Consider the following 27,150-nt stretch of genomic DNA (forward strand, 5'->3'; position numbering starts at 1 on the left):
ACTCTGTTGAAAGGGCACTGCACCTTTCAGAAGCAGCTACGCAGCATCCACAACAGATGCAGTGAACAAGCATCCCACATGAGTGGGTCAACAGCCAGTCCTTGGGAGGGGCTCTGTAGCCTCACAGTGAGTGCCAGTGGAGGTGGAGCCTGAACCAGAGCCTGAGGAGTGTTCCTGATCTGTGTGTCTACGACTGGTCTGGGGGGGTGGGGGTGGGGGGTGTTAACTGATTCTTCAACACATCTAAACTGCTTAAACTGGCTGCAGTCCAAGTCCTTAAGTGGATTTACTGGGACCTACGTTTTTAAAGGTTACTAAAGTATGCACACACTTTATAACGAGAGATGTTTTATGTTTAATTTCAAGGGGGATATTTTCTAACCCTCTTAATGAAGTGACTTAACCTAGAGAAGGAATGCAGTTTGCTCAAGCTTCCATATTAAAATAAAGCTATGGAAAATCAAGTCTCTTGACTCTAACAACCAAAGAATCTATTTTTTTCTCCTTCTGAGATACTGAAAAACTAGAGAGAAAAACATCACCTATTATTCTATTATCTATTGATAAGGAAAGTTAAATTAAAACCATTAAGTGATATTATAGTTATTAAAACTTTGCCTATGGGGAGTAGCTATAAAATACTACACTATAAAAACAAATTTAAAAGCCACAATGGCATGTGCATATGGTACTAGCTGCTACAATGCCAAGAGGCAGGAGAATCACTTGTGTGCATGAGTTTAAGACCAGTCTTGGCAACATACTGAAAGGAAAAGAATGTGCCAGCATAGTTGGAGTGTTTATTTAAGGGGGCGCATATATAAATCTGTGTTTGGAGAGCTGGAGGAGTAGGTCAGTGTTAGAACATTTGCCTAACAAGTACAAACCCAAAGCCAAGGATATATTTGTATAGACATAAAGCAAAGGGAAGCAAAGGGTAGAGCAGCTGTGCGGTAACCACGGCCTCCTCTCCTAGCACTGGAACCTCCCTAACAATAGTGACTGTCCCTGTGCCAGTGTCATTATCTAATCAAACACTTTCAAAACCTTTAAGTGGGTCACTGAACTTGAACCTTTACCCTGTGTGTACGTGCCTGTGTGCCCACGCACAGAGGTCAGAGGCTGACCTAGATTATCAGTCTATGCACCTGTGGAGGCCAGCGGCTGACAGTACAGGTCTTCCATTTCTATGCAGCCTGACTTCTGAGACCAGGGCTTTTACTGCACCAGAGCTTGCTAATTCAGCCAGACTGGCTGCCAGCAAGACCCTAGCCTCTGCCTTGATTTGTTCCCTAGCACAAGGGTTAGATGTGCTTCACCATGCATGGCTTCTATGTGGGTTCTGGGGATCCAAACTCAGACGCCGCTGCTTACACAGCAAGCATTTCACCCTCCCAGTCATCTCCCCAGCTCTGGCTTTGAGGCTGGCTGGCTAGGATGCTAGAGAGCACCCTGTACCCATGTCACCAGCAGAGGGATTACAACTCTAGCAGCTGGCTTCGCTTCACATGCATTCTCAAGGCCAAACTAGGGATCCCATGCTTGCACACCAGCACTGTATTAAGTGAGCCACCTTCTCAGCGCTGCACTGTTGCTTTTACAAGAAAGGGTGGGGGCAGCATTAGAAGCTCAAGGAACTGACTTAGCGAAGGATTATAGGCAGGCTTATAGGCTTACAGAATCCAAGCCTTCAACATCTGGCAGTGTGGTCTCACTGTGTAGTGCTAGACAGGACAACATTCTGGATGCTCTCTGGATGCTTTCATATAGGGAATATAATTTGGGGTACTAGACTTAGAATTAGACTCCTCAAACTGCCCAGTTCTCTGACCAAGTTGAGAAATTTGTCTCTGAAGGAACATAACATCTGGTGGCCTGTCAACTTTCATGCCTAAGCTTCCTCCTGTGTGAGGACAACAGTGCCTGCCTTAGGACTGTTGTGGGTGAGCTTCAGCGAGCCAATGCATGTGATGTGCCCAGTGTCACTGCTATCACTAGAACTAAGCCCCTGGCTCCGAATTCTCAAGGGCCCACAAACAGTGAGCCAGCCTAGAGGGGACTCCACCCAAGTAGAGCACGTGCTGTGTGTGCTGTTCCTTCTTTCAAGACTCCACATTTTCACATCTTCTTTCATTTATTGAAAAAAATTTTAGAAAATGGCAGTTAATAAAGGGCACAAATCAACAGGAACATACGAGTGGAAAACAGAGAATATAAAACTAAAAAATGCCACCGGCTTCTTTAATTGGTTAAGAGCACAAAAAGTAACAGGCAGGTCTATTTTAAACAAATTAAAAAGCTATTTTGTATTTTTGTAAAAAATAATTCTCCCCAAGTCAAATATATATATACACCCACAAAAATGGTGTGTAAAGGAAAGCTGTCACACTTAACAAGTTGTATCCTGGATTTAAGGAAATAGTTGCTGATGCAGGGGTCAACACAAAGTCAGCAACAAGTTAACAATGCCCACTCCCCAAGCCAGGGCCTGGCTCTACAGCCCAGGATGGCCTCACATCATTCCCCCTTCCTCAGCCTGGGAAGTGCTGGGATTCTGGGTGAACACTACTGTGCCCCAGCAAGGTTAGTAGTTCTTAAGAACTGAGCATTCAAACGCTGCATGGCACAAAGCTAGACTGCATAAAGTACTATTAAGCACAAAGGAAAAATATGCTTAGCTCTTACAAAAACGCTTAAGGAAAGCAACAGAAAACCACTCAGCAGACCAGGGAGGCTACAGCCATCAAAGGGACAACTGCATATCTGAACTAGAAAACTCTATTCATCCAGGGTGGATTAGACAGGGGCATCTTTAACATTTCTTACTTGACCAAGCTTAAGCTTTCTGTCTCCTCCCCTACCCACCAGTGAGTCGTATGATCCAGCAGAAGGAGAGCTTTTACAAGTGGCTATTTTATTTTTCTTTCTGTGGCGAGACTGTCATGGAGCCTGGATATTTCAGGTTCATATGCATCCATGACCAATGTCCCGCTGTGGTCAAAGAACTTAGCAATGGACTTGGTGAACTCGGCTTCCCGCTGCTGCTTTGTCCTCCCACTGATGAAGGTCAACTTCAGGGTGTATTTGTCATCAAACCTAAGCATCAGGACAAAGAGAACAAATCAAAAACCAAACCGACTGGGAAACTGAGGCGCTCTTAGGGTTGGAGACAATAATGGAACACATGATAGTAGGACAGGGGTACTGAGGAGAGGGAGGGAAGCAGCAGCAGGGACGCAGGGAGCTGAGGGTGAAGGGCCAATGAGAGCACACATATGAAATGCCCAATACATGCACCATTTTGAGTACTAACTTTAACAAACGGACTCAAGCAGTAACAATTCCTCCCCAAGTGTTTCTGAAAGGTAGAGATAAGCTAGGCAATGCTGACATAGGGGCTACCCCACCACACACTCTCACCGAGAATGAGAGAGACAGAGACAGAAAGACACAGAGACACAGATAGACTGACCAACTGACCCCACTCACAGGTCTCCTAACTGCCCTGAAGACACGAATTCTGATATCTCCTTACAAATACTGATTTACCTTCCCTGGTTTAACTGCTGAACCCTAATGAAGATGAGAACACCAGGCTATCCAAGAAAAGTACTACATGTGGAGGGACCAGAAAGTACAGAGGCCCTGAGGTGAGACCAGCAGAGGAGGGTGTATCTGCACACGCATGTAGAGTACATGTCACACACATGAGGACTGCTAATCTGTCCTCAGAACTTAGCCTTTCTTCTGAACAGTTTACAGATCATTTGCTTCTCCCGCTCTGCTGGCCATGACTTCAAGCAGGGAGAGAAACTCCCAGGGTCCACACAAGTGAGTGTTAGTGCCATTAGAGCTGGCAGATTAGAAGAACGCTGGAGTTGTTAGGAATGAAACTGCCACTTACCCAGAGAGGAAAACTAGGGGAAGAGCAGGCAGAACAATGGGGAACAGAGGTGACCTTTGGACATGTTAACCCTGAGATGCCCATTAGGTCCAGTCAGACAGGAAGCAGGATAGCAACAGTCCCGAGAAAAGGTCTAGGATAAAAATGTAGATATGGAGATCTTTCTATAGGAACTGTGTCTTCTGGTTATAGGCAGAATGAAAGAATTCTCTCACAATGAAAGAAAAACCAGAAGTGTTCAGATAAAGAGTAGGCTAGGGGAGATTATGTAGGTGGCCAAAAATACCTTGGAGGCCACAGCTATAGCTAAGGCTTGGTTCATTTCAATCATTCACACAACTTTTTTCATTTATTTTTAATCTCTCATGTGTGGTTGTTCCATCCGCATGTATGTTATGTACTGTTTGTGTGCCAGCTGCCTGTGGAGCCAATGATGGCACTAGCATCCCTGGGGCTGGACTGTGAGCCGCCGTGTGAATGCTGAGAACCAAACACAGGTAGGTCCTCTGGAAGAAGAGCCAGTTCTCTTAACCATGAGCCACCTCTTCAGCTCCAATACAAAAGCTTTCTGACACACTCAGCTGGGCAGGTTTAGACTGCAGAAGAGCAACTCAGGCTCCTCGCCTGAGTGAGAGCCTGGGCACAGTCTGAGCGTGGCAGCCGACAGTCGGAAATGTCCACTGCCACTTCACAGCACATGGCCTGGCAACTGTGGGACACCACGGAGAGGGGAGAGAGCAAGCAACTCATGCCTCTCCACCAACAGTATGGCAGCTGGTAAACACTGGCAAGGAGTGTGGAAAAGCAGACTTTCACACACTTCCAGTGGAATGGAAAACAGACTGTCAATTCAACCAATTAAAGTAACCACAGGACCCAGGAATTCGTCTTCTAGGTACCTTACCAAGAGAAATGAAAACAGATCCATATGAATATGTAGGCCCTATTATTCATAAAATCCAAAAAGTAGAAATAATCCAAAGGTCCGCCAACTGAAAAGAGGTTAAGAGAATACAGTAGATCTGTGCAATGGACTATATCTCTCAGTCACAGTAAGCATCAAAGTACTGACATATGCTACAACAGAGTGAACGCTGAAAACCTTATAGACTTTGTTGGGAAATAGTATCTTCTGGACTCACGGACTTACAGCATCTGCAGCTGCCTCTACACAGCCCGTGCATGATCAAGCCAGTCAATATGGCAGCACATGGAGCACTCATGAAGCCCACTGCTAGCTGAGAGTGATGGCTGCTGGTGCAGAGTTTGCTGTGTTCAGGGCTGTGGCCTCCTTGGCTGCCCAAGCTCTAGTGGGTAGCCCAGGCAGCAGGCAGCACTGGCTGGACTCAGTGGGCTATGCAGAGAATATGAAGTTGAGAGGGGACTATGCAGAGGTGTCTGGGAGATGCTGGGGAAGGAGCAGGGGTGGAGAGCAGCAACAAATATTATATACACTTACATGAGAGTCTCAAACCCCAGATAAACGGTTAAAGGATTTAAAAGTAGAAACAGAAAAACATTATGCAAAGTAAAAGAAGCCACTATCTCCTATTCACATGAGTGTCCATAAAAGACATTTTCCATGGAGAGCAGAAGGGTGATTAGTTGGGTCACAATAAATGAGCAAACAGGAGATAAGCACTGGGGATTCGGGTTTCATTTTGGGGTGAAGAAAATGTTTTATGACTGTGGTCATAGGCACAACTGTAAATACATTAGGAGTCAGTTCAACTTTACACAGGTGAATGGGATGGTAGGGGAGCTTTTCCCAACAAAGCTTTAAACACAAGGCAGAGGAGACGACAGTGCTGCCAGTCAATGCTTGGATCCGCAGGAGAAGAGACTGACTCCCAAAAGCAGCCTCTGACCTCCACACTTGTATAGACTGTGACACATATGCATACAGCCTGCCCCTCTCCCTCCCTCCCTCTCTCTCTCTCTCACACGCACACACACAGACTCATTAACATACACAATAATAATAAAACAAGCTGGATGAAAATAATGAAGTCAATGTTGTTGGATTCTAGAATTATGCAACTCTGTTTTAATGGCCTGGTAAGAGGTAGACTTCTATAACGGTTGAGGCCGAAGAACAGTAAGGGTCTGACAGGAGAGAGCAGAGCTCAGCTGTCAAAGTCTCTTCTTCTTCCTACCCCACCAACTGCCAGAAAGGGGCAGGTATTGATGCTACTTACCGTCAATGAGAGTAACGAGAATGTGATGGCCTGCATATGCCAGAACCTGTATCACGTGTTTTTAGTTAATGACTAGAAGCCTGAAATCTGAGCACAATTTAGCCTAGAATTCTTACTCTACTAGCCCTGAGCTCAGTCATCCACCCTTTAGGAGCATGTCCCGATGTGTAAATGTGTTCTACGGCTGCATGAGGCGATGAGCTCAGCACACTGCCTGTGGTGGTCTGAGTAAGGACGTGCTTCACAGCACGTGCATCTCAACACTCACGGCTCCAGCTCGTGACGCTATTTGAGGTGGTTTAGGAGACATGGTCTTGTTGGATAAAACACGTCACTAAGGATGGGGTCTTAGAGTTTAGAACTTGCACTGTTTTCAGTTTTTCTGTTTTGTGTTTGTAGCTCAGTGAACTCTCAGCTTGCTCCTCCAGCCACCATTATGCCTTCTGCCACGCCTCCCTCCTCTGATGGCAATGGAAACTTAAGCCCAAATAAACCCTTCCTTCTGTAAGTTTAAGTTGCCTTGGTCTTGGTGTTTTATCAAAGCAGTAGAAAGAGACGAATGCCTAAGATACAAGAAACGCTGCATCTGTGTTTGCTATAGTAATTGACATTTGACGTTCCTAACAATTCTTTTTTTTTTTTTTTTTTTTGGTTTTTCGAGACAGGGTTTCTCTGTGTAGTCCTGGCTGTCCTGGAACTCACTCTGTAGACCAGGCTGGCTTAGAACTCAGAAATCCGCCTGCCTCTGACTCCCGAGTGCTGGGATCAAAGGCGTGCGCCACCATGCCCGGCTCCTAAAATTCTATGGAGGATTTTTTTGTTTTGTTTTTTGTTTTTTGAACTCAATAAGCTTCACTTTACATACTTTACCAGAAGCCATGAATTAGAAACAAACACACTGGAACATGGACTCAGGTCTGGGTACCAATGAACACATGTGTGTACTACCAAAGTTCAGAAAGACTAGATTGTGGTTGAGTTGTACAGAGCAGCACTCCAGAGATGCTTGAACACATTCAGAATGAAGTCAGAAGACACAGATGCTAAATACAGATCCTTAAAGATAACTAACCTCACAACTCAGATCTACTTTAAAAAGATTTATTTTGTGTGTCTGTTTTTACCTGCATGAGCTTGTGCATAACATACATGTAAAAGACAAAACACCGCCCCTTCACACACACACCCCAAAAAAACCAAAAACCAAAAAGAAAAAAAAACAGAAGAGGATGTTGGAGCCCCTGGAACTCAAGTTACAGATAGTTGTGAGCTACTGTGGATGCTAGAACCCAAACCCAGGTCCTCTATAAGAATGGAAGCACTCTTAACCTCGAAGTCATCCTTCCACCCCGACCTTTGGCCTTTGCTAACTGGCCACAAGGAAGAAGACCATCATTCCTCAGTCTTGCACAGTATAAACTATAAAGAAATCCAGGGGCTGGTGAGATGGCTCAGTGGGTAAGAGCACCCGACTGCTCTTCCGAAGGTCCAGAGTTCAAATCCCAGCAACCACATGGTGGCTCACAACCATCCGTAACAAGATCTGACTCCCTCTTCTGGTGTGTCTGAAGACAGCTAGAGTGTACTTACATATAATAATAAATAAATAAATCTTTAAAAAAAAAAAAAAGAAATTCAGAACTGCTATGCTAGGAAAACCTCCTAGCTCATTCGTCTCCTTTCATGGTATGTGACTAGCATTATGCTCTGCAGAGAGCAGACACAGTACCCAGGAATCATGACAATGCCAGAGCAAGCACCACACCAGTCCTTAAGCATCTCTAAGAACTAAGGATGGGCGTTAAGTTACCTTTTGAGGCTGGAGGACAGCTGCCAAATATCATCAGGATCCATTCCTGTGGGGTCTTTTCTGTGGGCCACAAGGAAGATGCTCTTCTCTTTATATGAGGTATAAATGGTCAGAATCCCCATCATCACAAAATAGGTTCGAATAACGTTAAGGAAAAATACACAAATATGCAAACACAACACAAGTAACAACAAATGACACACAAGAGCCACAAAAATAATTTTATCTTACCACTAAAGCACTGAGAACTTAGTTATTTACTCTTTACCCTTTTACCCTTGTATTTATACCTAAAAAAAGCAAGGCTCTCTCTGGTTAGCTCTCTAGACACCTCAAAAAGGAGACAAAACGGTACAGGACAAACGGGCTTTCTCATCTTTCATACTAACGGACAACAGGTCTAAGAATAGTCCGTTGTCTAGTTTTTTGAGACAAAAAAAACCCCAAAGGACCAGAGGCTGGAGTGATAGCCTGCTCTTGCAGGAGTCTGGTTTTGAGTCCCACCACCCATACAGCAGCTAAGTACAATCTACAGCTACAGTTCCAAGAGGTCTTATACCCTCTTCTGATTTCCTTGGGCACCAGACTTGAATGTGGCACACAGGAATACATGCAGGCAAAATACTCATACACCTAAAAATTGTTTTAAAATATTAAAAATATATTTTAAAAAAAGGAAAGAAAGAAAAGCTGGGCATGGTGTCACGTAACTTTAATCCCAGCACTTCAAAGGCAGAGGCAGGTGGATCTCTAATTTTGAGGCCAGCCTGGTCTACAAAATAAGATCCAGGATAGTCAGAGCTATACAGAGAAACCCTGTCTCAAAAAACAAAACAAACAAAAAACAACAAAACAAAACAAACAACCCCATCCCCAAAATATCTACCACAGTGGATTTGACTGTATTGAGCCACTGTCAGAGCGACTTCAGATTAGTCTTCGTGAGAGCAATTATGCCTGACGTACAACGTATGTGCACACAGACACGTTACACTGGTTGTTAACTCTAAGTTCAACTGCTATCATGTTGTGTGGAGTGTTAATTCAAATTTTATCAGCTAAAGAGGCAGAAGTACAGTGCAAAGGACATGGACCTTGGAGTTAAGACAGTCTTAGATTTGCATTTTAGCATTTAATAAATTTCTTCCCCAGCTATCCTCACGTTTACAGCGAGGAGAATACTGAACTTTTAGAATTGTCATGAAGCCAGGTACAGTGGTACACACCTATAATGTCAACACTTGGGAGGCTAAGTCAGGACTACTGCAAGTTTAAGACTAGTGTACTGAGATTCTGCCTCAAACAAACAAGAATTGCCATGGGGTTTCTATATATAACCATGTAGCGCACAGTAGCTATTTATAACAGTAGTCACTAGCACTAAATATAGAACATGAACTTAGAACTTTATACAAATATAACTGAAATACTATCAAAGTAGTTCTTTTGGAGACTGTGTGTCTAAGGTTGCTGTCACTGTTTGGAGAATGAGTTCTCTAGAACTTATGGTCTCTTCTCTTAGATTGCTTCAACAGTGACAACTTGAGACTAAGTAATCTGACTGAAGAGTCACAGAGTACGTGCTGACGAGCCAGGAAGCATCTAGCTGTATAAAAGTGTTTTTAATCAGCTGCTTTAAGATGGCTCTGAGAGTGTGTGTGTGTGTGTGTGTCCATGCAAGGTATGTGTACCTTAGTGTGAGTACTGTGGAAGCCCAAAGTGTGTGTCAGGTCCCTGGGAGCTGTATTACAGATGGCCGGACGCCACCTGATGGGTTCTGGAATAAAACTCCAGTCCACTGCAAGTACACCAAGAATCCTTAACTCCTGCACTCTTTCCGACCTCAGGAAGGGAACGCCTTTATATATAACGTGGTAGACTTCTACAGAGCAGTGTGAACTTATAGCTGCACTTTTTTGGGTTTTGCATTTATTTATTTGGTGCAACACATGCAGGAAAGTACATCAAGGTGTGCGCAGGAGTCGGTTCTCCCCCCTCACCCTGGGTACCAGCAAATGCCGTCACCTTCAGAGCCATCTTGACGGATCCCCAAAAATGCATTATACTTTTTAAGTTATAGTATAAAACAGTTATAAAGAGATAAACTAAGAGACAGGAAATAGGATTGGGGGACTACAAGAAAATCATTATTACAAATGCATACAAATTTTATAAATAAGATTATAATAAAAGTTCTTTACATTGTATGTTAAGAAATAATATGTTTATCATAAAAAGGAGAGGCAAAATTCAACTTACAGTAGGATTTTGTAACTATGAATTAAAAATGCATGTAATACATTAAACTTCCAAACATTATAGATCAATTAGCCTAGCTTACCTTGAATGTGCTCAGAACATTTGCATCAGCTAGCAATTGGGCAAATCCATCTAATAAAAGCCTAATACATAATAGCATGCTATCTGATGCAATTTATTGAGTTTTATATTGAAAACCACAATGGTTGTATGAATATTCTTTCATACCACTATAAAGCAGAGAAATCTTAAGCCAAACTCTTGAATTTGGGGACTGTCTATATTATATATCAAATATACTATAATCTCCTACCTAATTTTTTTTCTTTTACAATTGTGTGGGGTATATGCATGTATATATGTTCACCTGTATGTACATGTATGTACGGGTACACAGAGACATGTATGTGTGTATGGAAGCCAGGAGTTGACACTGTCTTTCTATACCACTCACTGAACCACCCTGGAGCTCACTGATTCAGGAAGCCTGGCTGGATGGACGGCCCTGGGATCCTTGCCTTCATCTCCTCAGCATCGAGACTACAAACCTGTGCTACTATGTCCAACTTTTTATGTGGGTGCTAGGGTTCTAAACCCAGGTCTCTGTGCTGTGTAGCAAACATCTTAAAAACTGGATCATCTCCCTGTCCTCCTTTTTTCTTTCCAGTTTTTAAATGACACAAGGTTTTGCCAGGTAGCCCTAGCTGGCCTGAAACTCATTGATCATGCTGACTCAGCCTTCTGAGAGCTGGAATCACAAGTGTATGCAACCGAGCCCAGAGTCCCATTCACTTTTGCGATTCTGAACGGGTATTACTTACATTTTTCCCTCTAGCACAAGATCACGAAACACCTTGGATTTCAAAGTCATGCTGTATAGCCCCAGAAGGAGTCTCAATTTCACTGAAACACAGGGCCAAACCCTAGGCTCATACTCGGGGCCTCCCTGGCCAGCTCTTCGGCTTCAAAGAAAAAGAGGAAGCAGATTCCAATTTCTATAATCCAAAGCTTCTCTACTAGCAGTCTAGAATAAATGGATTAAAGCAACCCAGTCTAAAACTAAAGTCTAAGGGGTTAAAAGAGCAGGGATCTCACTACCACTGTGTGACGGGAGTTTTCGTGTTCCTATTGGTTAATAACTAAGTGCATACAGATAAAGTAACCTTATTAAATACAGACTATCAATGATATAACATGAGTCTATAGGCATAATTTTATGTTAATTCTAACATTAGCAAGCTCTAAAATCAAAGCTTTTATATTTCGAAAGCAAAGATAACTTAATGGCAGATATTTCTGAATTGTCACTAAAAAGCAAACCATAGCATTGAAAAGGATATGATATGACGCACAAAGCCAAAACTGGCTTGGACTCAGGAAAGGGGTGCATGTAATCCCAAATCAAAGCCACGATGGCAAAAAAGCAGGAGATGGTACAGATGGTGAGGCGACCGTCAATGAGACCAAAGTTCTCCACATACTTGTACTTTTCCAGAAGTACCTAGTGAGAAGCAGGATATAAGGTCAGATGGATGCTTTCTAACTATGGCTTACGTTTACTGGTTCCCATCTAAAGTCATGTCATGAAATGCAGGGATGAACACAGTTCTCTTCAACTAGCATCTTACCACTCTACACAAGACTCAAACCCTCTTTAAAGAATACTCCTCTGGGTGGGGGGAACACTTATCAAGTCCTTAGTTTTAAATTTCTCAACTTTTCCCATAGGACACAGCTGACAGTTTTTCTCTTTGCAAATGGGCTCACCATAGATGAACTGTCTTCCCAAGGTTCTGTGCTCTAAGCTAATTAATCTCAGAACAATGAGTTACCAATTTTCTTGATATCCCAACATTCGTGTTAAAACCCATTTCCTCCTACTTATTCTGTGGTAATTTTAGAAGCCCCTGTTGGCTCATTTCCTAACTTTGAAAACTATGGTCATTCCAAGTAAGAGAAGAAAGGGGAGACCTATCCACAGGCTGAAAGCGTGCTCTCGTGTTCTCACAAGAAGTACCTTTTTGGCAGAGTCATCCAGAGAGTTCTTCACAGCTGATCCATCCCACTTATCAATTTTTACAGGCTTATCATCAATCTTCCACTGCAAAACAAACAGAAAAGTTGTACAACAAAAACCATGGCACCTAACAAGGCAGAACGAGCTATTTCTTCAGGCTGCTAAGTACATGACCACTCACCCTTTGTCCTCTGATAGGAAGGTTAAGCACTACACTCAGACGCGTGTATGGACTCTCACATGGACAGTGCAAGTCTCCATGCAGAAAACTCAAATCCTACAGCAGACATGCGTGTGCTATGTGAGCTCATATATTCTGCCCCCCCTTTACCCACAGATGAATACAGAAAAAAAAAACAAAACAAAAAACAAAAAAAAACCAACTGCCTTTGTTCATCCTAACATTTTACAAGCACAAATTTCATAAACTATAAAGGAATTTATGGACGCTAACAAAGAGGAAAGGTCTTCTTTAAAACATTGTCTGTGAACAATTTGTATACTTTATTAGCATATTATAACTTTAAGGCAGCAAACTCGGTACAACCTGTTAAAAATATCAATTTTTCTATTATAAAACAACTATCCCAATTTGCCTTCTGTTGCTGTGACAGAATATAATATCCAACAACTCTGGTTGGAAACCAAGGGTAGCATGTAGCTCAGAGGCAGTACTTGCCTGGTATGCATGAGGCCCTGGGTTAGATCACTAACAGGTAATTCAATTCAAATTCATTTGGCTTGAAGAATGGATTCTTCTATTAAAAGACAGAAAACTGGTGAGATGGCTCAGTGGGTAAGAGCACTGCTCTTTCAAAGGTCCTGAGTTCAAATCCCAGCAACCACATGGTAGTTCACAACCATCCCTAATGTGATCTGACAGCCTCTTCTAGTGTGTCTAAAGACAGCCACAGTGTACTTACATATAATAATAAATGAATCTTTAAAAAAAAAAAGACAACAAGAATTAAAAAAAAGACAGAAAAATATTTCTATCTTATAAACCTTTTTAAAAAGCTGTGATTCTTTACACTAATATACAAATAAGAAAACATGAAGTGTGATCAGAGGAAAATAGTATTAATGAAATGCTAGGTATGTATGTGTAAAAATTGTGTGTATTTATGTGCTTGCATGCATGTAACCGAGCATGTGTGTGTGTGTGTGTGTGTGTGTGTGTGTGTGTGTGTGTGTGTGTATTTGCACACATATCCCCCCCAGGTCCCCTAGAACTGGAGTCACAGGTAGTTGGGAGTCAGTTGATACAGTGCTGGAACACAACTTGGATCTTCTGTCAGAACAGCAAATATTCCTAACCACTCAGCCATCTCTCCAGCCCCTAAATTAGTTATATTTAAAACCATTATAAATCAAATATTTTCCCATCAGTATCTTAGAAAAACAAAAATTTTAATTATTCATGGAAGCATTTTGTAATACTGATTCTCTCAACCTGCCAACCTACTAATCAAACATGACACCTAATTTAGAAAATTATGTACTGAACTAAGAAGAAAAGGACAGCCTTTTTTTTTTAATCCAAACACCTGGCTCATACGCATTCAGGCAAATATATTCTACTTAAATAACCTTAAATAATTTGTAGAGCGAACTCTACAACAAGGTCTGGATTATCTGTGAAAGATTAAGTCATTTTGAAAACTTTGTCATTCCAAAAGAGGAAGAAGAAAAAAACATATTCTCATAGACCCCCTACCCCAGATACACATCACTGAGCACAGCACAGTCCAGAAATGAAACTTGTCTCTGCAACCTCCTAGGTATTTTCAGGGATAAACTGCAGCATTGAGCATGCTGAGCAAGCTTCAGCTCTAACTCTACGGCCCAGTGCCCAGAGTCTTCAGCAGAGAGAACGGAACGCTTCCAGTGAATGACAAAAACCGTAAGGAAGGTTTGAATTTGGTTTCTGAAGAGAAGGAACATCATCCTACTTTGTATGCATGAATAGCCTGAGCCCTCTCTGCACAGCAGAGAAATATCTGGACAAGTAGGGACTGACATTAGGTATTTATTTTTTGTGATCATCATTCTCAAAAACTGCTCATCTAAAACGTATGTAAATCACATCCCCTCTGCTGTTATGCAGGCATCTTTTTCCCTCTCCTCCTGGTCTTCCCAAACTAAACAACAAAGGGCAATAATGAGGAATAAAAAGACAAAGCAGAGGCTGAGATCAGTGAGCTCGGAACTCAGTAAGAGATCCTCTCTCAGATGTAAGGCAGAGCTAAGGATGGCAGCCATGCCTTTAATCAGTGCTCAGGAGCAGAGGTAGATAGCTCTCTCTAAGTCTGAGGAAGCCAGTCTGGTTTCCATAGTTCCAGGCCAGCCAAGGTTACAAAGACTGCCTCAACAACAAGCAAGGTGGAGATCAACTGAAAAGATTCCCAACATCAGCTTATGGCCTACACACACACACACACACACACACACACACACACACACACACACAACACAGTTGGGGGTAAGGAGGAAACACAAAAGCAAGTTTGTTTCACATGGGACCTCACAGGATAAATTATAATGAAGGGTAACATGTGGAGAGGAATTAAAGTAGGACTTCCTAAGGATTGCCACCCTTAATTAGGAGGGCACACTTTCCAGGTTGGTCTTTGCCTGCTATCTGGCAACGTGGTTCTTACACAGTTTTCTACATTGATATAAAAATCCCCTACATGCTAAAAGTAGTTCCCTGTGTCTAAGCTGTGACCCATGCCAAACACCTTTCCTTCTAGGAGTCTGACACAGACCAGGCGTAAGGTGCCCATTTAAGCAGCCCTAGGGAAAACCACTGTGTGTCTAATGAGGCTCCCTGGCAGACCACACCACTGTCTATGTGCTGTCCAACTCTTCCTACTCAGGGCATGTCTTGTGGGGCTCTAGTGGCAGAGCAACTCTAGCCGACCTCGTGGTTTCTTCTGCACTCCATCTCGAAAGCAGCATCAGATGCTGGGTCTCACGGTTTATCTAGCAGGTCACCAATCTTGGGAACTCTGCTGACACACACATTTACTTTTCCTGCTCCTTCTGCCATTTTTTAAAACACAGTCACAGTAGGGACTTGATATTATTTGATAGCTTAATTCGATCAGACCATGACTCTGAGATGGATAAACGCTGCCAAAGCAGGATAGTTCGTAGTAGGAACAAGGCGCATGGCTAAGGAACCACAACCTAGGGCTGCTTACAAGGCTAAAGGTAAACTTGGTTCTGAGCAGGAAATAGGTAAGATTTTAAGTGGGTTAAGTCAACCACCTTTATGTGTTGGAAGGGAGTCTGCTGGTTTTGTTTTGAACACCTCAGTCAAATCTGCAGATGATCTCAAAGGTAATACCAGGACATGTATAATATATAATTATACAGTACTACTAATAACAAATAAGTGAGACAGGGCCTTACAGTGCAGAACATGAATGTTCAAAATCGCATTTTGATGGGAATGGGAAGTGAGCACAGATGGTGTGGAACTGGATGGACTTAGTAACAAACTAGAGAAGTAACATGACAGGACAAAGAGATGTGATGGGCCCGGGCACAGTGGCGCACGCCTTTAATCCCAGCACTCAGGAGGCAGAGGCAGGAGGATTTCTGAGTTCGAAGCCAGCCTGGTCTACAGAATGAGTTCCAGGACAGCCAAGGATACACAGAGAAACTCAAAGAGATGTGATAGGGTTCCATCTACCACAACTAGAGCTCTTAGATGACTGATCTGCACCATCATGCCATTTCCAAGAGAAGGGGCACAGGAGGAAAAGGATGAAGCCTCCTGTGTACACTAGGTTTGAGGTGTTCAAGCTCTGTAACTGTATTTTACCTTTGACTCCAGAATTTTCTAACCAGTAATAAGCAGATAAAGAAACTAATACTCACTCAGAGGCTGTGAGACTGCTTGGGTTTAAGTACATCTTAATACATCTACCCCCACCTTCCATAAACACACATTTAGCAAGATCAAGAGTAACAAGCGCAAAAATAAAGGGGGAAATGTTAATTTGGGAAGAAAATGATGTGTATCTTGAAAATACAGTTGCTTAATTTAGATACACTTTGAAATCCCATGATATCACCAAGCCGAGATTCCAGCTGTTAGCACTTTGAACCTTCAATTTCAAGGGTTTTTTTTAAGGGCCAAGAAATACTGTAATGGAAATTGCTGGTATACGAGTGCTTATTAGTGGTTGCATTTATGAGTTACTTGGAGGTTAGAAATTACCATGTGTCAATTAAATTATGAACATGCACATTAGTGGCAACTCCAGAGAAACTGAGGGAAAAAATTCCCCCCACTGCTTTCTCTGTGGTCCCAGTCTGGCCCCTTGACTCAGGAAGCCTACACTGCTGCAGTTCTGTGGGGACAGCCTCAGTTCATGGACACTACAGCTTAAATATCCCTCAAATGATGCCAGTCCATCTGAGCGATAAGGCTGGAAACGATGAGGAGGCAGGACATAGTTCAGCCAGTAGAGGGCTTGCCTGGCGCGCAGGAAGCCCTAGGTTCAACCCCCAGCATCACATAAATCAATGCTAATCCCAGCACTTGGGAGGCTAGAGGCCAACCTACAACACAGGAGACCCCGCCTAAGAACAACAAAGTCAGGTACTCGTCTTTAGTCTTAGCACTCTGGAAGGCACAGGCACACAAATCAACTTGAGTTCAAGGCCAGGCTGGTCACACAGTGAGTTCTAGAATTCCAGGCCAAGACTCTCAAAAAACACAAATAACAAAAGCCCTGAAAAACAAGACGTGAGATGAGCCCGTAGTCGATGGATATGGCAGATCATGCACTTAAACACTACAGCAACCAGCTTAGAAACTGCAACTACACTGTAAGTGGCTTTCTGGGTTCTCTGTGGCAATGTCAAGTGGCACCCCTGATGTGCAAAGCAGTTTTGACAGCTCCTCAGAAAGCGAGCACAGGACCAAGGTGTCAGAACACAGTCCAGTGTGAGATTTCTGAGGGCTTATAAGACAAGACATGAGCCTTGTGACATGAGTTTCTTCAGAACACAGACTCGTTCCTGGAATGAATTTTGTGGTCCTCGAAGGTATAGTGGGAAGGGATGAGTTCACGTCCGCTGTTTTTAACCGCACGAGGCTTGCTCTTGAGATTGTACACGCACTCAGGTGACTCTTCTGAACCCTCAGAGAATAAACTGTCTTGTCTGATCGCTGAATAAAGTTGACCACTGCATCAGACTCGCCCAGGTTCACACTGCCAACTACAGCAGTACACACCAAGGGAGCCTGTAATCCTAGCACTCAGAAGAGTGAGGCAAGACCACACCAGGTCCAGGTCAGCCTGGGCTACAGAGACCACATTTCAAAAATTAATCAATTAAAATATCAAGTTACCACATGACCCAGCAATTCCACTCCTAGGTACATAGCCCAAAGAACTGAAGATGTCCACCCAGTGAACAACTGTGTTTAGAGTAGGTGTCACACAGCCAAAAGGTGCATGATACAAATATTAACCGATAAATGAAAAAATAAAATGTGATGTATCAGCAGCATCCAGCAGAGGGAGGGCTTCAGTAGGTAAAGCACTGGTCACAGGAGTGTGAAGCCCTGAGTTTGGAGTCCCAGAAGCCACATGTACAACTGGACTTAGTTGTGAACATCTGTGTAACATCTGCAACGCCCATGCTCCTGTGAGGACGGGGTGGAAACAGGATGATCTCTCCCAGGCAAAGAGTGAGGACATCGGAGTGTGTCCTCTATATCCACCAAGTGCCACGGCACTCACATCACACTCAGACATACAGAAACTTTAAAATGGGTTATCAGTATGTCTTAGTCAGGGTTTCTATTCCTGCACAAACATCATGACCAAGAAGCAAGCTGGGGAGGAAAGGGTTTATTCAGGTTACACTTCCATACTGCTGTTCATCACCAAGGAAGTCAGGACTGGAACTCAAGCAGGTCAGGAAGCAGGAGCTGATGCAGAGGCCATGGAGGGATGTTCATTACTGGCTTGCTTCCCCTGGCTTCCTCAGCCTGCTCTCTTATAGAACCCAAGACTACCAGCCCAGAGATGGCACCACCCACAATGGGCCCTTCCCTCTTGATCACTAATTTAGAAAACGCCTTACAGCTGGATCTCATGGAGGCATTTCCCCAACTGAAGCTCCTTTCTCTGTGATAACTCCAGCTGTGTCAAGTTGACATAAAACTCCAGTATACGGTATATAAAATAAAGTTTGATACATGCTATAAAACATGTGAACTAGTTAGGCTATGGTGATGCACACCTTTAATCCTAACACTTAGGAGGCAGAGGCAGGAGGATCTCCGAATTTGAGGCCAGCCTGATCTACAGAGTAAGTTCCAGGAATGCCAGGGCTACACAGAGAAACCCTGTCTCAAAACAACTACACCAAACCACAAGAACACATGTGAACTTTGAAAACATGTTACATGAAAGAAGCTAGTAACAATAGTTCATTTACATTTCATTTATATAAAATGTCCACAACAGACACACTCAGACGGAAGCTAGACTTCTTGCTAGCTTACAAGCATGAGAGTCTCCATTTGAGCCTCCTCACTGAAAAAAAGCTTTATGGTGGCCTGGAGCTAAGAATAAAGCCCAGGGTAGACTGCTAATGGGTATTGGGTTGGAGGGATTTATAAAACCTTCCTGAAATCGTACACCAATGATAAAAAAAAACCATTGGACAGTAAAACTTGAAAATTATTTTCAATTTTTAAAAATACACTATTAAAATGAATGGGTAACAAAAAATATATGAAACATATGGACAGCCAGGCCTCAATACTACAAAATCTTATTCTGATCTGGGAGATATGGAAATTTATCGTTTTTAACTAAAAACAGAGGGAATCTGATATGGACAGTTTTCACACATGTACTAAAAATATTTATTTAAGGCAGTCAAAATCCAGAAAGGAGGAGGATAAGAGGAGCACACACAGCTATCAGCCCCACTTTACAAGGGCAGAAACTGAGTTACAAAGACATGTGGTAACTGGTCCAAGAATATACAGCTGGCGTGGAGAGAGCCAGAATTCAAAACAAGGCTGGCCCCAGATCTATATTCTCAACTAAGCTACAGAATTTGTTCTAAAGTAAGGTTGAGAATCCAACCAAGAGACAGAATCCAGGTAATGAGGTTAAAAAGGATTGGATAATAATTTACCATAAATAAATAAATACATACATACCTACCATGCCGTACCATACCAAATTTCAATAGCCCGAACAAACTGAGAAACAGCTACTCTTTATAGCTGCCACACAGAACAAAATGCTCTGAAAGATTTGGGGCAAAAATAACTTAGTGCAGTGAACGAAGTCACTTCAAGATGGAAGATTAGATCTGCAAACTTATTTTTAAAAGACAGGAAGTATGTGCTGCTTGGTTTTGAAGGTTGGTTTCAGAGGAGCAGACACTCACACCAGTGTAGAGCAGCGAGCACATTCGCACACCCAGACTGCACATCCTCACAGCAAGGGAAACTACAGGCGCAGAACTGACACCCTCCTCCAGGCCCAAAGGCTGGAAGTAAAAAGAGAGAAATAAAAGTCACAAGGCTGTAAAGGCGGCATCCTCATGTGATTCCGGACGCGCTGTCACTCAGGACCAGTCCCCAAGCTCTCCACCTCAGCAGTCAGTCAGTGCGAGACACTTCAAAGCAGCATCCTCTACAGCTCTTCCTAAGACTGGGCTGGCATTTGTCTCAGCGAAATTCAGGGCTATAAGCACTCACTCTACGACTACACAGATCAGTATAGAGAAACCCTCACAGGAAACCGGAAACACCCAAATGGGCAGGACACAGAGACCAACAGGTGCACCAGACGCGGGAGGAACTCAGAGAGGGAACAATTCAAAGTTAGCAGAAAGGAGGTTTTTCCAGGAAAAAGGACCTTAAACAGCTCTGGACCATTTTCACTCTTCTGTCTTTCATTTCATGGTTGAATATGAGGTGGGGAGGTATGGTGGAAATGCCTATGATTGCACATTAGGCAGGCAGAGGCAGAAAGACCAACCTGGATTACACAGTAAGGCCCTGTATCAACAAAACAAAATGAAGACTCTTCCAAATGTCCCTCTGTGAGAACACTCTACCTTTCTGATATCCCAGTTGGAGAATCTTGTCATTCTGTTTTTATACAGATCTTAACATTACCAGTATTATATAATTTGATCTTTATAATGAGCCTATAATGAGAATACCTACAATGCTTATTGTGGTAAAGAAATACAAGTTCAGTAATGAGCAGTCATCCAGGGCTTTTTATGCTACACTAGAATTCAAACTTACCCTTCTAAGAAATCCTATATATTAGTGTATAGTATATACTATACACTATTATTGGGTCTAGTTCATTGAGCTATGTAAATAACCTTCCTCAAGTCACTTTATATAGTCTCTTTACATTCCACTCCTAAGTAACTTTCTCCAGTCTAACCCTACCTTTCACTAAGTTTACTTAAACCCTTCTAGTAAGCCTACTAAGAAATCTTAAGCACTATCATATTCTTTCCTCAAGAAAGACTTGAGGACCAGACAGATGGCTCAAGGCTTACAAGCCGAGTTTGGTCCCTGGATCCTGCACAAAGCCAGTTCCAGTCCAGGCCAGCTTAGCTACACAGCAAGACCCTGTCTCAAACTTGACTCTAAGGACCCTCCAAAAGACAAGGGGAACTGGGGACGTGGGTCAGTGGTGGAGTGCTGCCTACCATGTAGGAAGCTACACAAATGCGGGATGATCAGGCATCCATCTCTTAAGCCCTAGCCATCTGTTCCACACAGAGGAGTAATAGAGCATTTCGATTAAAATGTTTCAAGAAAAGTGGTTTACTATATGAAAGCACCATGCTTCACCCTCATCACATCAGCTGGGAAGGACAACCCTGGAAGGGGGCCAGAAGGTATGCTGGACTAAACCCCTCATTCTACAGAATAAGGAAGGCAATAAGGAGAACAGGCACATTTTAGGACACAGAGCTAGAGGCAAAACTAATGCCAGGCCCGTTTTTCAGGCAACTGTCTCTTGCAAGTTGCTGTGCAAGGGGCAAGATGGTCAATCCAGGAGCAGCGTTCCTCCCCTGACTCTTTCCTTTAAGCCCTTATGGACAAGGACGTGAAATTCTTTAGAAATTGTGTAGGCAGAGTGGAAAGCAGTCAGCTGGTACAGACAGAAAAGGCCACGCAGGGGAAGAGAAAGGCAGGGAACCCAAGAGGGACAAAGAATCTTAAGGCTTCCTATCAGACCAGCAAGGGAAGTCAACATACGAATATTTCATTATTTGACATATCATGAAAAAATTAAAAGAAACCAAAAAAAAAAAAAAAACCCTTAAAAACTTTAAAGGCCAAGGAACTCTTTGGGCTCTGTAGCAACACGCGAGGATGATGGTGGAAGGGTTTGGGGAATACTGACTTCGAGGAGATTCTTTCAATTTCTTTAGAAGTTCCATTTTCCACGTTGATGTTATGGGCATTTTCAAGAGTGGCCCTCCTAGCACAATAGAAACGTGATCATTATGGTGAAATATTGCCATAATTACGAGAAGCTGCGGTGGCGGTTAGGGACCAGCAGCACTTGCTTAAAGAGACGACTAAAGGGAAGGATTGTTTTCCAACGTGTAGAGAGGGCAAGTTACAAGTGTGCGTTCGTGTGCTACGGAGGAGCGCTCAAGGAGCCACAGAAAATAAGGGGGTGGGGATGGGAAGCTGGGCTCACCAGCTCCTGGGCATTCCCCGGGCTCTAGATTGTCCCCAGGACTAAGCTCCTCACCTTATCCAACAAACCACTGCGGCTGCTGCTTGTCCCGCAGCTGGGGCCGCCGCCAGCCCCACTACTGCCTCCGCCACCGCCGCTTCTCCCACCCTGCGACGCCGACGCTGCCATCTTGTCTCCCTCCGTGTCTCCCTCCCATACGACTTGTCCGAAGCCGATTGGCTGAAGCTGCTCATGTGATAGGCAGCGCAGAGCCCATCGGGATCCGTAGTCTGGTGTGCTGATGAGGGCTGAAAGAGGCCGCGGGGCTTGACGGGACTTGTAGTTAGAATCTGCCGTCGCCGGTTGCCGCCTCCGTTGCTAGCCACATCCTCGCGGTTACTAAGGAGTGGGTGGGGAAGGCTGTGGCAAGCGCCACCGTGGAGCGACTCCGAGATTCCCGTGAGGCTTGCAGGCGTGCACTCCGCCTGACAGGGACATCGCCTCCGCGGGCTCTTCGGAGGCGGAAACGACGCCGAAGGCAGGTGTGGCTGGAAACTTAATTTTGCTTGAATTATGAGTCTTTCCAGCCCCAGATGTTGTGTCCTAAGAAGGGAGGTAGAGCCTGCTCTTCACCCCTTTCTGTCCCTGAAGGTAGAATATCAGCTCGATTATTCTCTCCGAAGTAACCATAATCTCAGCTGTTAGTAATGTTTCCTGTAGAACTATCATTTATTGAGTGCCTACTGTGTGCTAGGCAGTGCCCTACATGCACTTACATCCACCCATTCTGTGTCTGTCTCAGGATAATGCTGTATAGACAAGAAAAGGAATTTTTCAGAAGCCAGAGAGCATAAGTCAGAACACACTTAAAACCAACTTTTTAGTTTTTTAAACTTAAAAGCATGTTTCCAGTTTGACAATGTGATTTTTATAAATATTGAGAGAAAAAAATATTGAGCACCAAAAAAACTTGACACTGAAACTAAGGCATATAAGGAAAATAGACCTGGGATATCTCATAGTAATATCACTTTATGCCATATTACATTGCATTATTTAGTTTTTATACCTACATATTTTCCATATGTGTACAGATGATCCGCCAGATACTGAATTCGCTAGACATTTTGTTTTGTTTTTCTGAGACAGGGTCTCACCATTAGGTCTAGCTGTCCTGAAACTCACTGTGTAGACAAATTGGCTTCAAACTCCCAGAGATCCACCTACCTCTGACTCCTTAGTGCTGGAACCAAAGGTGTATAATACCATGCCCAGCCTCTGAATCGCTTAGCATGTACTCAGTCCTGTTCTACACACTTAGAATATACCTCTGAATGAAAGAGACAAAATGTTCTTGGCAAGGCTATGTTCACATGATCACTAAAGAATAGCAGATTAGATTTCATCCTCGATTAAGCAATTCCTGGCCACTCCAGTTGTAAGGGTCCAAAAATCACTGAAAGAAGACCCCAGGCTCAGAGAGTATACAAAAACAAAGAGCATTTATTCTGCAGAAACACCAGCATGCAGGGGCCAACCATTCTTTGAAATGGTGACCCCAGATAAACGCATGCAGGCCTTCTTATAGAGAACTGAGGGAACTCTCTAGAAGGATTAGGTGATCTAAAATTTCATTGGTAGGTGCTGGGGGTGGGGGTGGGGGGGGTCATAGGTGATCAGAAGTCTACATTCCCATGTCATGAGCATTCAATCGTGTGATGAAATAGGGCTGACCAGTGCAAATGGCCCATTCTGAGATCAGATATTTTCCTATTTTTGTGGTTATCTCCAGGCTGTTCTTTGGGAGAGGGTTTTCTGATCTTGTTCTGGATTTTATGGTCTGTTCCTAGAGCTGGTGCCTTATGACCTACTTTCTGGGACTTATGGTCTATTCCTGAAGCTGGTGTCTTATGGCTTTTTGGAAATCAAGCCTGGTCCTCAAAATGGAGACAAATGGGTGGGAAGTCCTTAAATGGGGACACATGGGGTTTCTATTGTCCTTTCACAGTTGTGTGTCTCATAACTTTTGGTTGTTACCACTCATCCCTCTTGTCACTTCTCTGTTTTTTTAGCACCCAGGTCTACTGGTACCCGCTCTGTGAACCTCCCTTGGTCCTTGCTTCTGCCTTCCTTGCAGACAAAGCAAAGTACGCCTGCAGCATTTTGCTTATGCATCTGTTTAGTTGAGGTAGCATTTATCAAGTGTCATCCTTCTGTAGGCCATGTCCTGTTTGAGATGCTGGAGATGAAGAGGTTACTGGAACCTAGGCTTGCCCTTGGAAGGCCTCAGCCCGGGGTGGGTGTAGTGGGGAACCGTCAGAAAAGCAGATCACTCTGATACATTGTAATCGAGTACCTCCATTAAGAAATAGGCCTGAAGGCTAGAGAGATGGCTCAGCAGTTAAGAAGGAGCACTTGGTATTTCTGCACAGGATTCCAGTTCAGTTCCTAGCATGCATTTGAAGGCTCACAACCATCTATAATTCCAGTTCCAAGTGATCCAGTGCCCTCTGTTATCGCCTGTGGGCATTGGGTGCACATGCACACATGTAGGCAAAACACATTAAATAAATTTTTTAAAAAAATGAAGAAGCTATCAAGAAATGAAGTGGGCCTGAGACGGTAGCAGAGGGTCAATCTGGGAACAGGGAGGTACAGGAAAAGAAACTGCCTGAATCACGATAAAGGCACAGGAAGGGAGTGTGCTGATGGCTGCCAATCAGGAGCATCAGTGCCTGTGTGGGGGTCCCATGTGGGGGTGATGCAGGCACACAGTTGTAGGAAAGAGACAAATAGACCAAAGATGCTGTGTGTTGGAGCTAGGAGGTACCAAAGTCAGCTTGACGTTAGCTTTCAAGTTTGAGAAAGGGTCCAGCGGTAGCTGAAGTTAACCCTTAAATCTGGACCTTGAACTTTCATTTTCTACCCTGAAGATAAGTTCATTCTCCTGCTGGGCGACATTCTAGAAAAATGTAACTAGGAGCTATGTCCCCTTCTGGGCCCTTTAGTTGCGTACCCATACCTTCCCATCTGTTATTATTCCTCATGCTGAGTTGGGATTCCTGTAATTATTTACGTCCTGGGTCATGCCTGAGATGGATTTATCCTTTGTGTTAAATGTATAGAGTTTATTTTTTCCCAGACTGGGTCTTCCCTTTCAGCTTTGACTTTTCTGCTTGGGCTCTGCAGAGATGTATTTCACTGAAATGACATTCTAGATGGCCCCTTCCTTTACCATTGGCCCTTTCTGTAGCCCGCTTAAACAATGCAGCTGCACTCTACTGTGCAACAGTGTAGCTCTTGTAAAGTTATGCCCATGTCTGTCTCTGTATCTTTTGGGTGTGCACAGGTGTGATATTCAGGATCAAGACCAGGGCCTTGAACAGACTGACTGCATTCCCTGCTCCCTGTCTCTTCATAGCTACCCCATCTTTTTCATGGAATTGCTTTCATTCTCTTATCCCCACTACACATGCCCTGACCCTTCTTCATACACAGTTTGGAGCATAAGGCTCCAATGATCCAAAATGTCGGATACAATTGCTAAGGTTCAAGAGTGCTTAACAATGGGCTAAAAGGAATTACATGATCTCTTTTACAGGTAAAGAGACAGGTAAAGAAACAAAAGCAAAAGGAAGGCAAAGAATCATTCCCGAGGTCAAAGATCAAGTAAGTACCAAATAGGCTTGTACCTACGCCCTAGTATCCTGGTGAATTGTGGGAGCCTTCCTAGTGGCTGCCATCTCTAGCATTTTCCTGACAGTGATTTACGCAGGCGCTCCCTGGCTAGCTGTCTGTCTCCTGGCTAGCTGATAGATTGGTTGATCTCCAGAGAGGTATCCTGAAAAACAAATCAACTGGTTTGTACCTGGTCACCTGCTCTTTTTTTTTTTTTTTTAAAAAAGAGAATTCTAGGCTCTGTGTCAGGTGTTAGGGTGTTCTAGTCTGGCTCTCTGTTGCTGTGATAAAAACACTGGCAAAAAAAAAAAAAAAAAAAAAAAAAAGCAACTTAGGGAGAAGAGGGGTTTACGTGTTTTACAGATCCTGATCACAGTTGTCAACCAGGGAAGCCACGGCAGGAACTAAACAGGGCAGGAACTGAAGCAGAGACCACAGAGGAACGCCTACTTACTTAGCTTGCTTTCTCCCACAACCCAGGATGCTTTCCAACTGAGACCTGGGCCCTCCCCACATCAGTCATTAATCAAAAACCATGTGGCACAGGCTTGTCCATAGGCCAGCCTCATAGAGGCATTTTCTCAGTTTATGTTCATACTTCCGAGATGGCACTAATTCTAGTTAGGGTCTGTTGACAAAAACAAACAAATCAGGACGTGAGTTGATATAGATGAGGTAATCGGAGGGGATCAGAATGCACACAGGCTCCTCACTAAACCAGAGAGCCCAGCCTTTACTTCCTCATCCAACAACAGGTTCCAAAGGAATCTGTTATGTGCTGGATTTGTGTTAGGATAAACAAACAATTAACTATGTAACACTGCTCTTTCCCTCGAGGGAAATTAGAGAGATGAGATTTACCTGCATCCTTTTGGTCCCAGGAGTACCACCACATCCTTCATCAGACTCTCATGTCTCTTAGGTACTTCTGATGCGCTAGATCCCACGGGGAGATCAGAGGCAATAGACTGACATGTTCAAACCCAGAGGTTCCCAGTCCCCTGGGGGGAGCTTTGCAGGGTTGCTGGTTATCTTGTGAGGTCGGAAGTGCTTGAGTCATAAAGGAGAAAATTACAAAGTGAATGAATTAGCTCAGAGTCTAGCAAAAGGACGATCGTTCCCCCCACCCCCCTAGAGAGATCAGTAAAGGCTCTCAGAGGGGTGGCATGTGCTGGGGTGGGGAAAGATGGCTTTCCTCCACGGACCTTATCCATGGCTTCAGGTCATCCTCACCACGGCTTTGTAGCAGAAACTAGAGCCGCACTTGAGTTCCTTGTTCAGGAACTGCCCACTTCCTTCTGCCTCACCTCAGGTTTGTCACTCCAAGGAAACCTTTTCCCAGGACACCTCGCTCCCTGCTTCCTCACTGCCCCTGTCATTTATGGATTCTTCCTATATACTCTAAGACTGAAGTCTCACAGCCTTCACTTAACTCCCTTCCTTCAGCCAGGGGGCCTCAGATGGTCTCACATTATCTGAAGCTGCCCCAAAGCAGGTTTTTTGATAACTAAAGTCTGTCAAGGAAAAATCTCTAAGTTTCACAATTTAAGAGACTCAGATCTCTGAGAGAC

The 27,150-nt window shown here is 43.7% G+C and overlaps 2 protein-coding genes across 5 annotated transcripts in view; one reads left to right on the plus strand and one right to left on the minus strand.

The window, feature by feature from the left end:
* Nucleotides 1-781: 781 nt before the first annotated feature.
* Spcs2 (signal peptidase complex subunit 2 homolog (S. cerevisiae)) overlaps nt 782-27,150 on the minus strand; it is a 32,772-nt gene continuing 6,403 nt past the window's right edge. Inside the window, exons 1-5 of one of the 2 annotated variants that reach the window (NM_025668.3) lie at nt 21,977-22,096; nt 12,189-12,272; nt 11,512-11,672; nt 7,913-8,047; nt 782-3,096 (exon numbers count right to left, since the gene is read on the minus strand). In NM_025668.3, the coding sequence (NP_079944.1) occupies nt 2,910-3,096; nt 7,913-8,047; nt 11,512-11,672; nt 12,189-12,272; nt 21,977-22,090 (681 nt within the window). In that variant the 5' untranslated portion in view covers nt 22,091-22,096 and the 3' untranslated portion in view covers nt 782-2,909. Of the gene's footprint in view, nt 3,097-7,912; nt 8,048-11,511; nt 11,673-12,188; nt 12,273-21,976; nt 22,097-26,440; nt 26,630-27,150 lie in introns of those variants that run through there. The other variant, XM_006508117.3, reaches the window with a different exon arrangement.
* Nucleotides 22,431-27,150, plus strand: part of Xrra1 (X-ray radiation resistance associated 1) — a 58,607-nt gene continuing 53,887 nt past the window's right edge. Inside the window, exons 1-2 of one of the 3 annotated variants that reach the window (NM_001164258.1) lie at nt 22,431-22,443; nt 25,503-25,570. Coding sequence is in view for 1 of the 3 variants with exons in the window: in XM_017322345.2 (XP_017177834.1) it covers nt 26,792-26,891 (100 nt within the window). In the remaining 2 variants the exon portion in view is untranslated. Of the gene's footprint in view, nt 22,444-25,502; nt 25,571-26,676; nt 26,892-27,150 lie in introns of those variants that run through there. The other 2 variants (XM_006508007.3, XM_017322345.2) reach the window with 2 other exon arrangements.

Source organism: Mus musculus, chromosome 7, assembly GCF_000001635.26.
Source record: "Mus musculus strain C57BL/6J chromosome 7, GRCm38.p6 C57BL/6J".
In the NCBI taxonomy this organism is placed as follows: domain Eukaryota; kingdom Metazoa; phylum Chordata; class Mammalia; order Rodentia; family Muridae; genus Mus; species Mus musculus.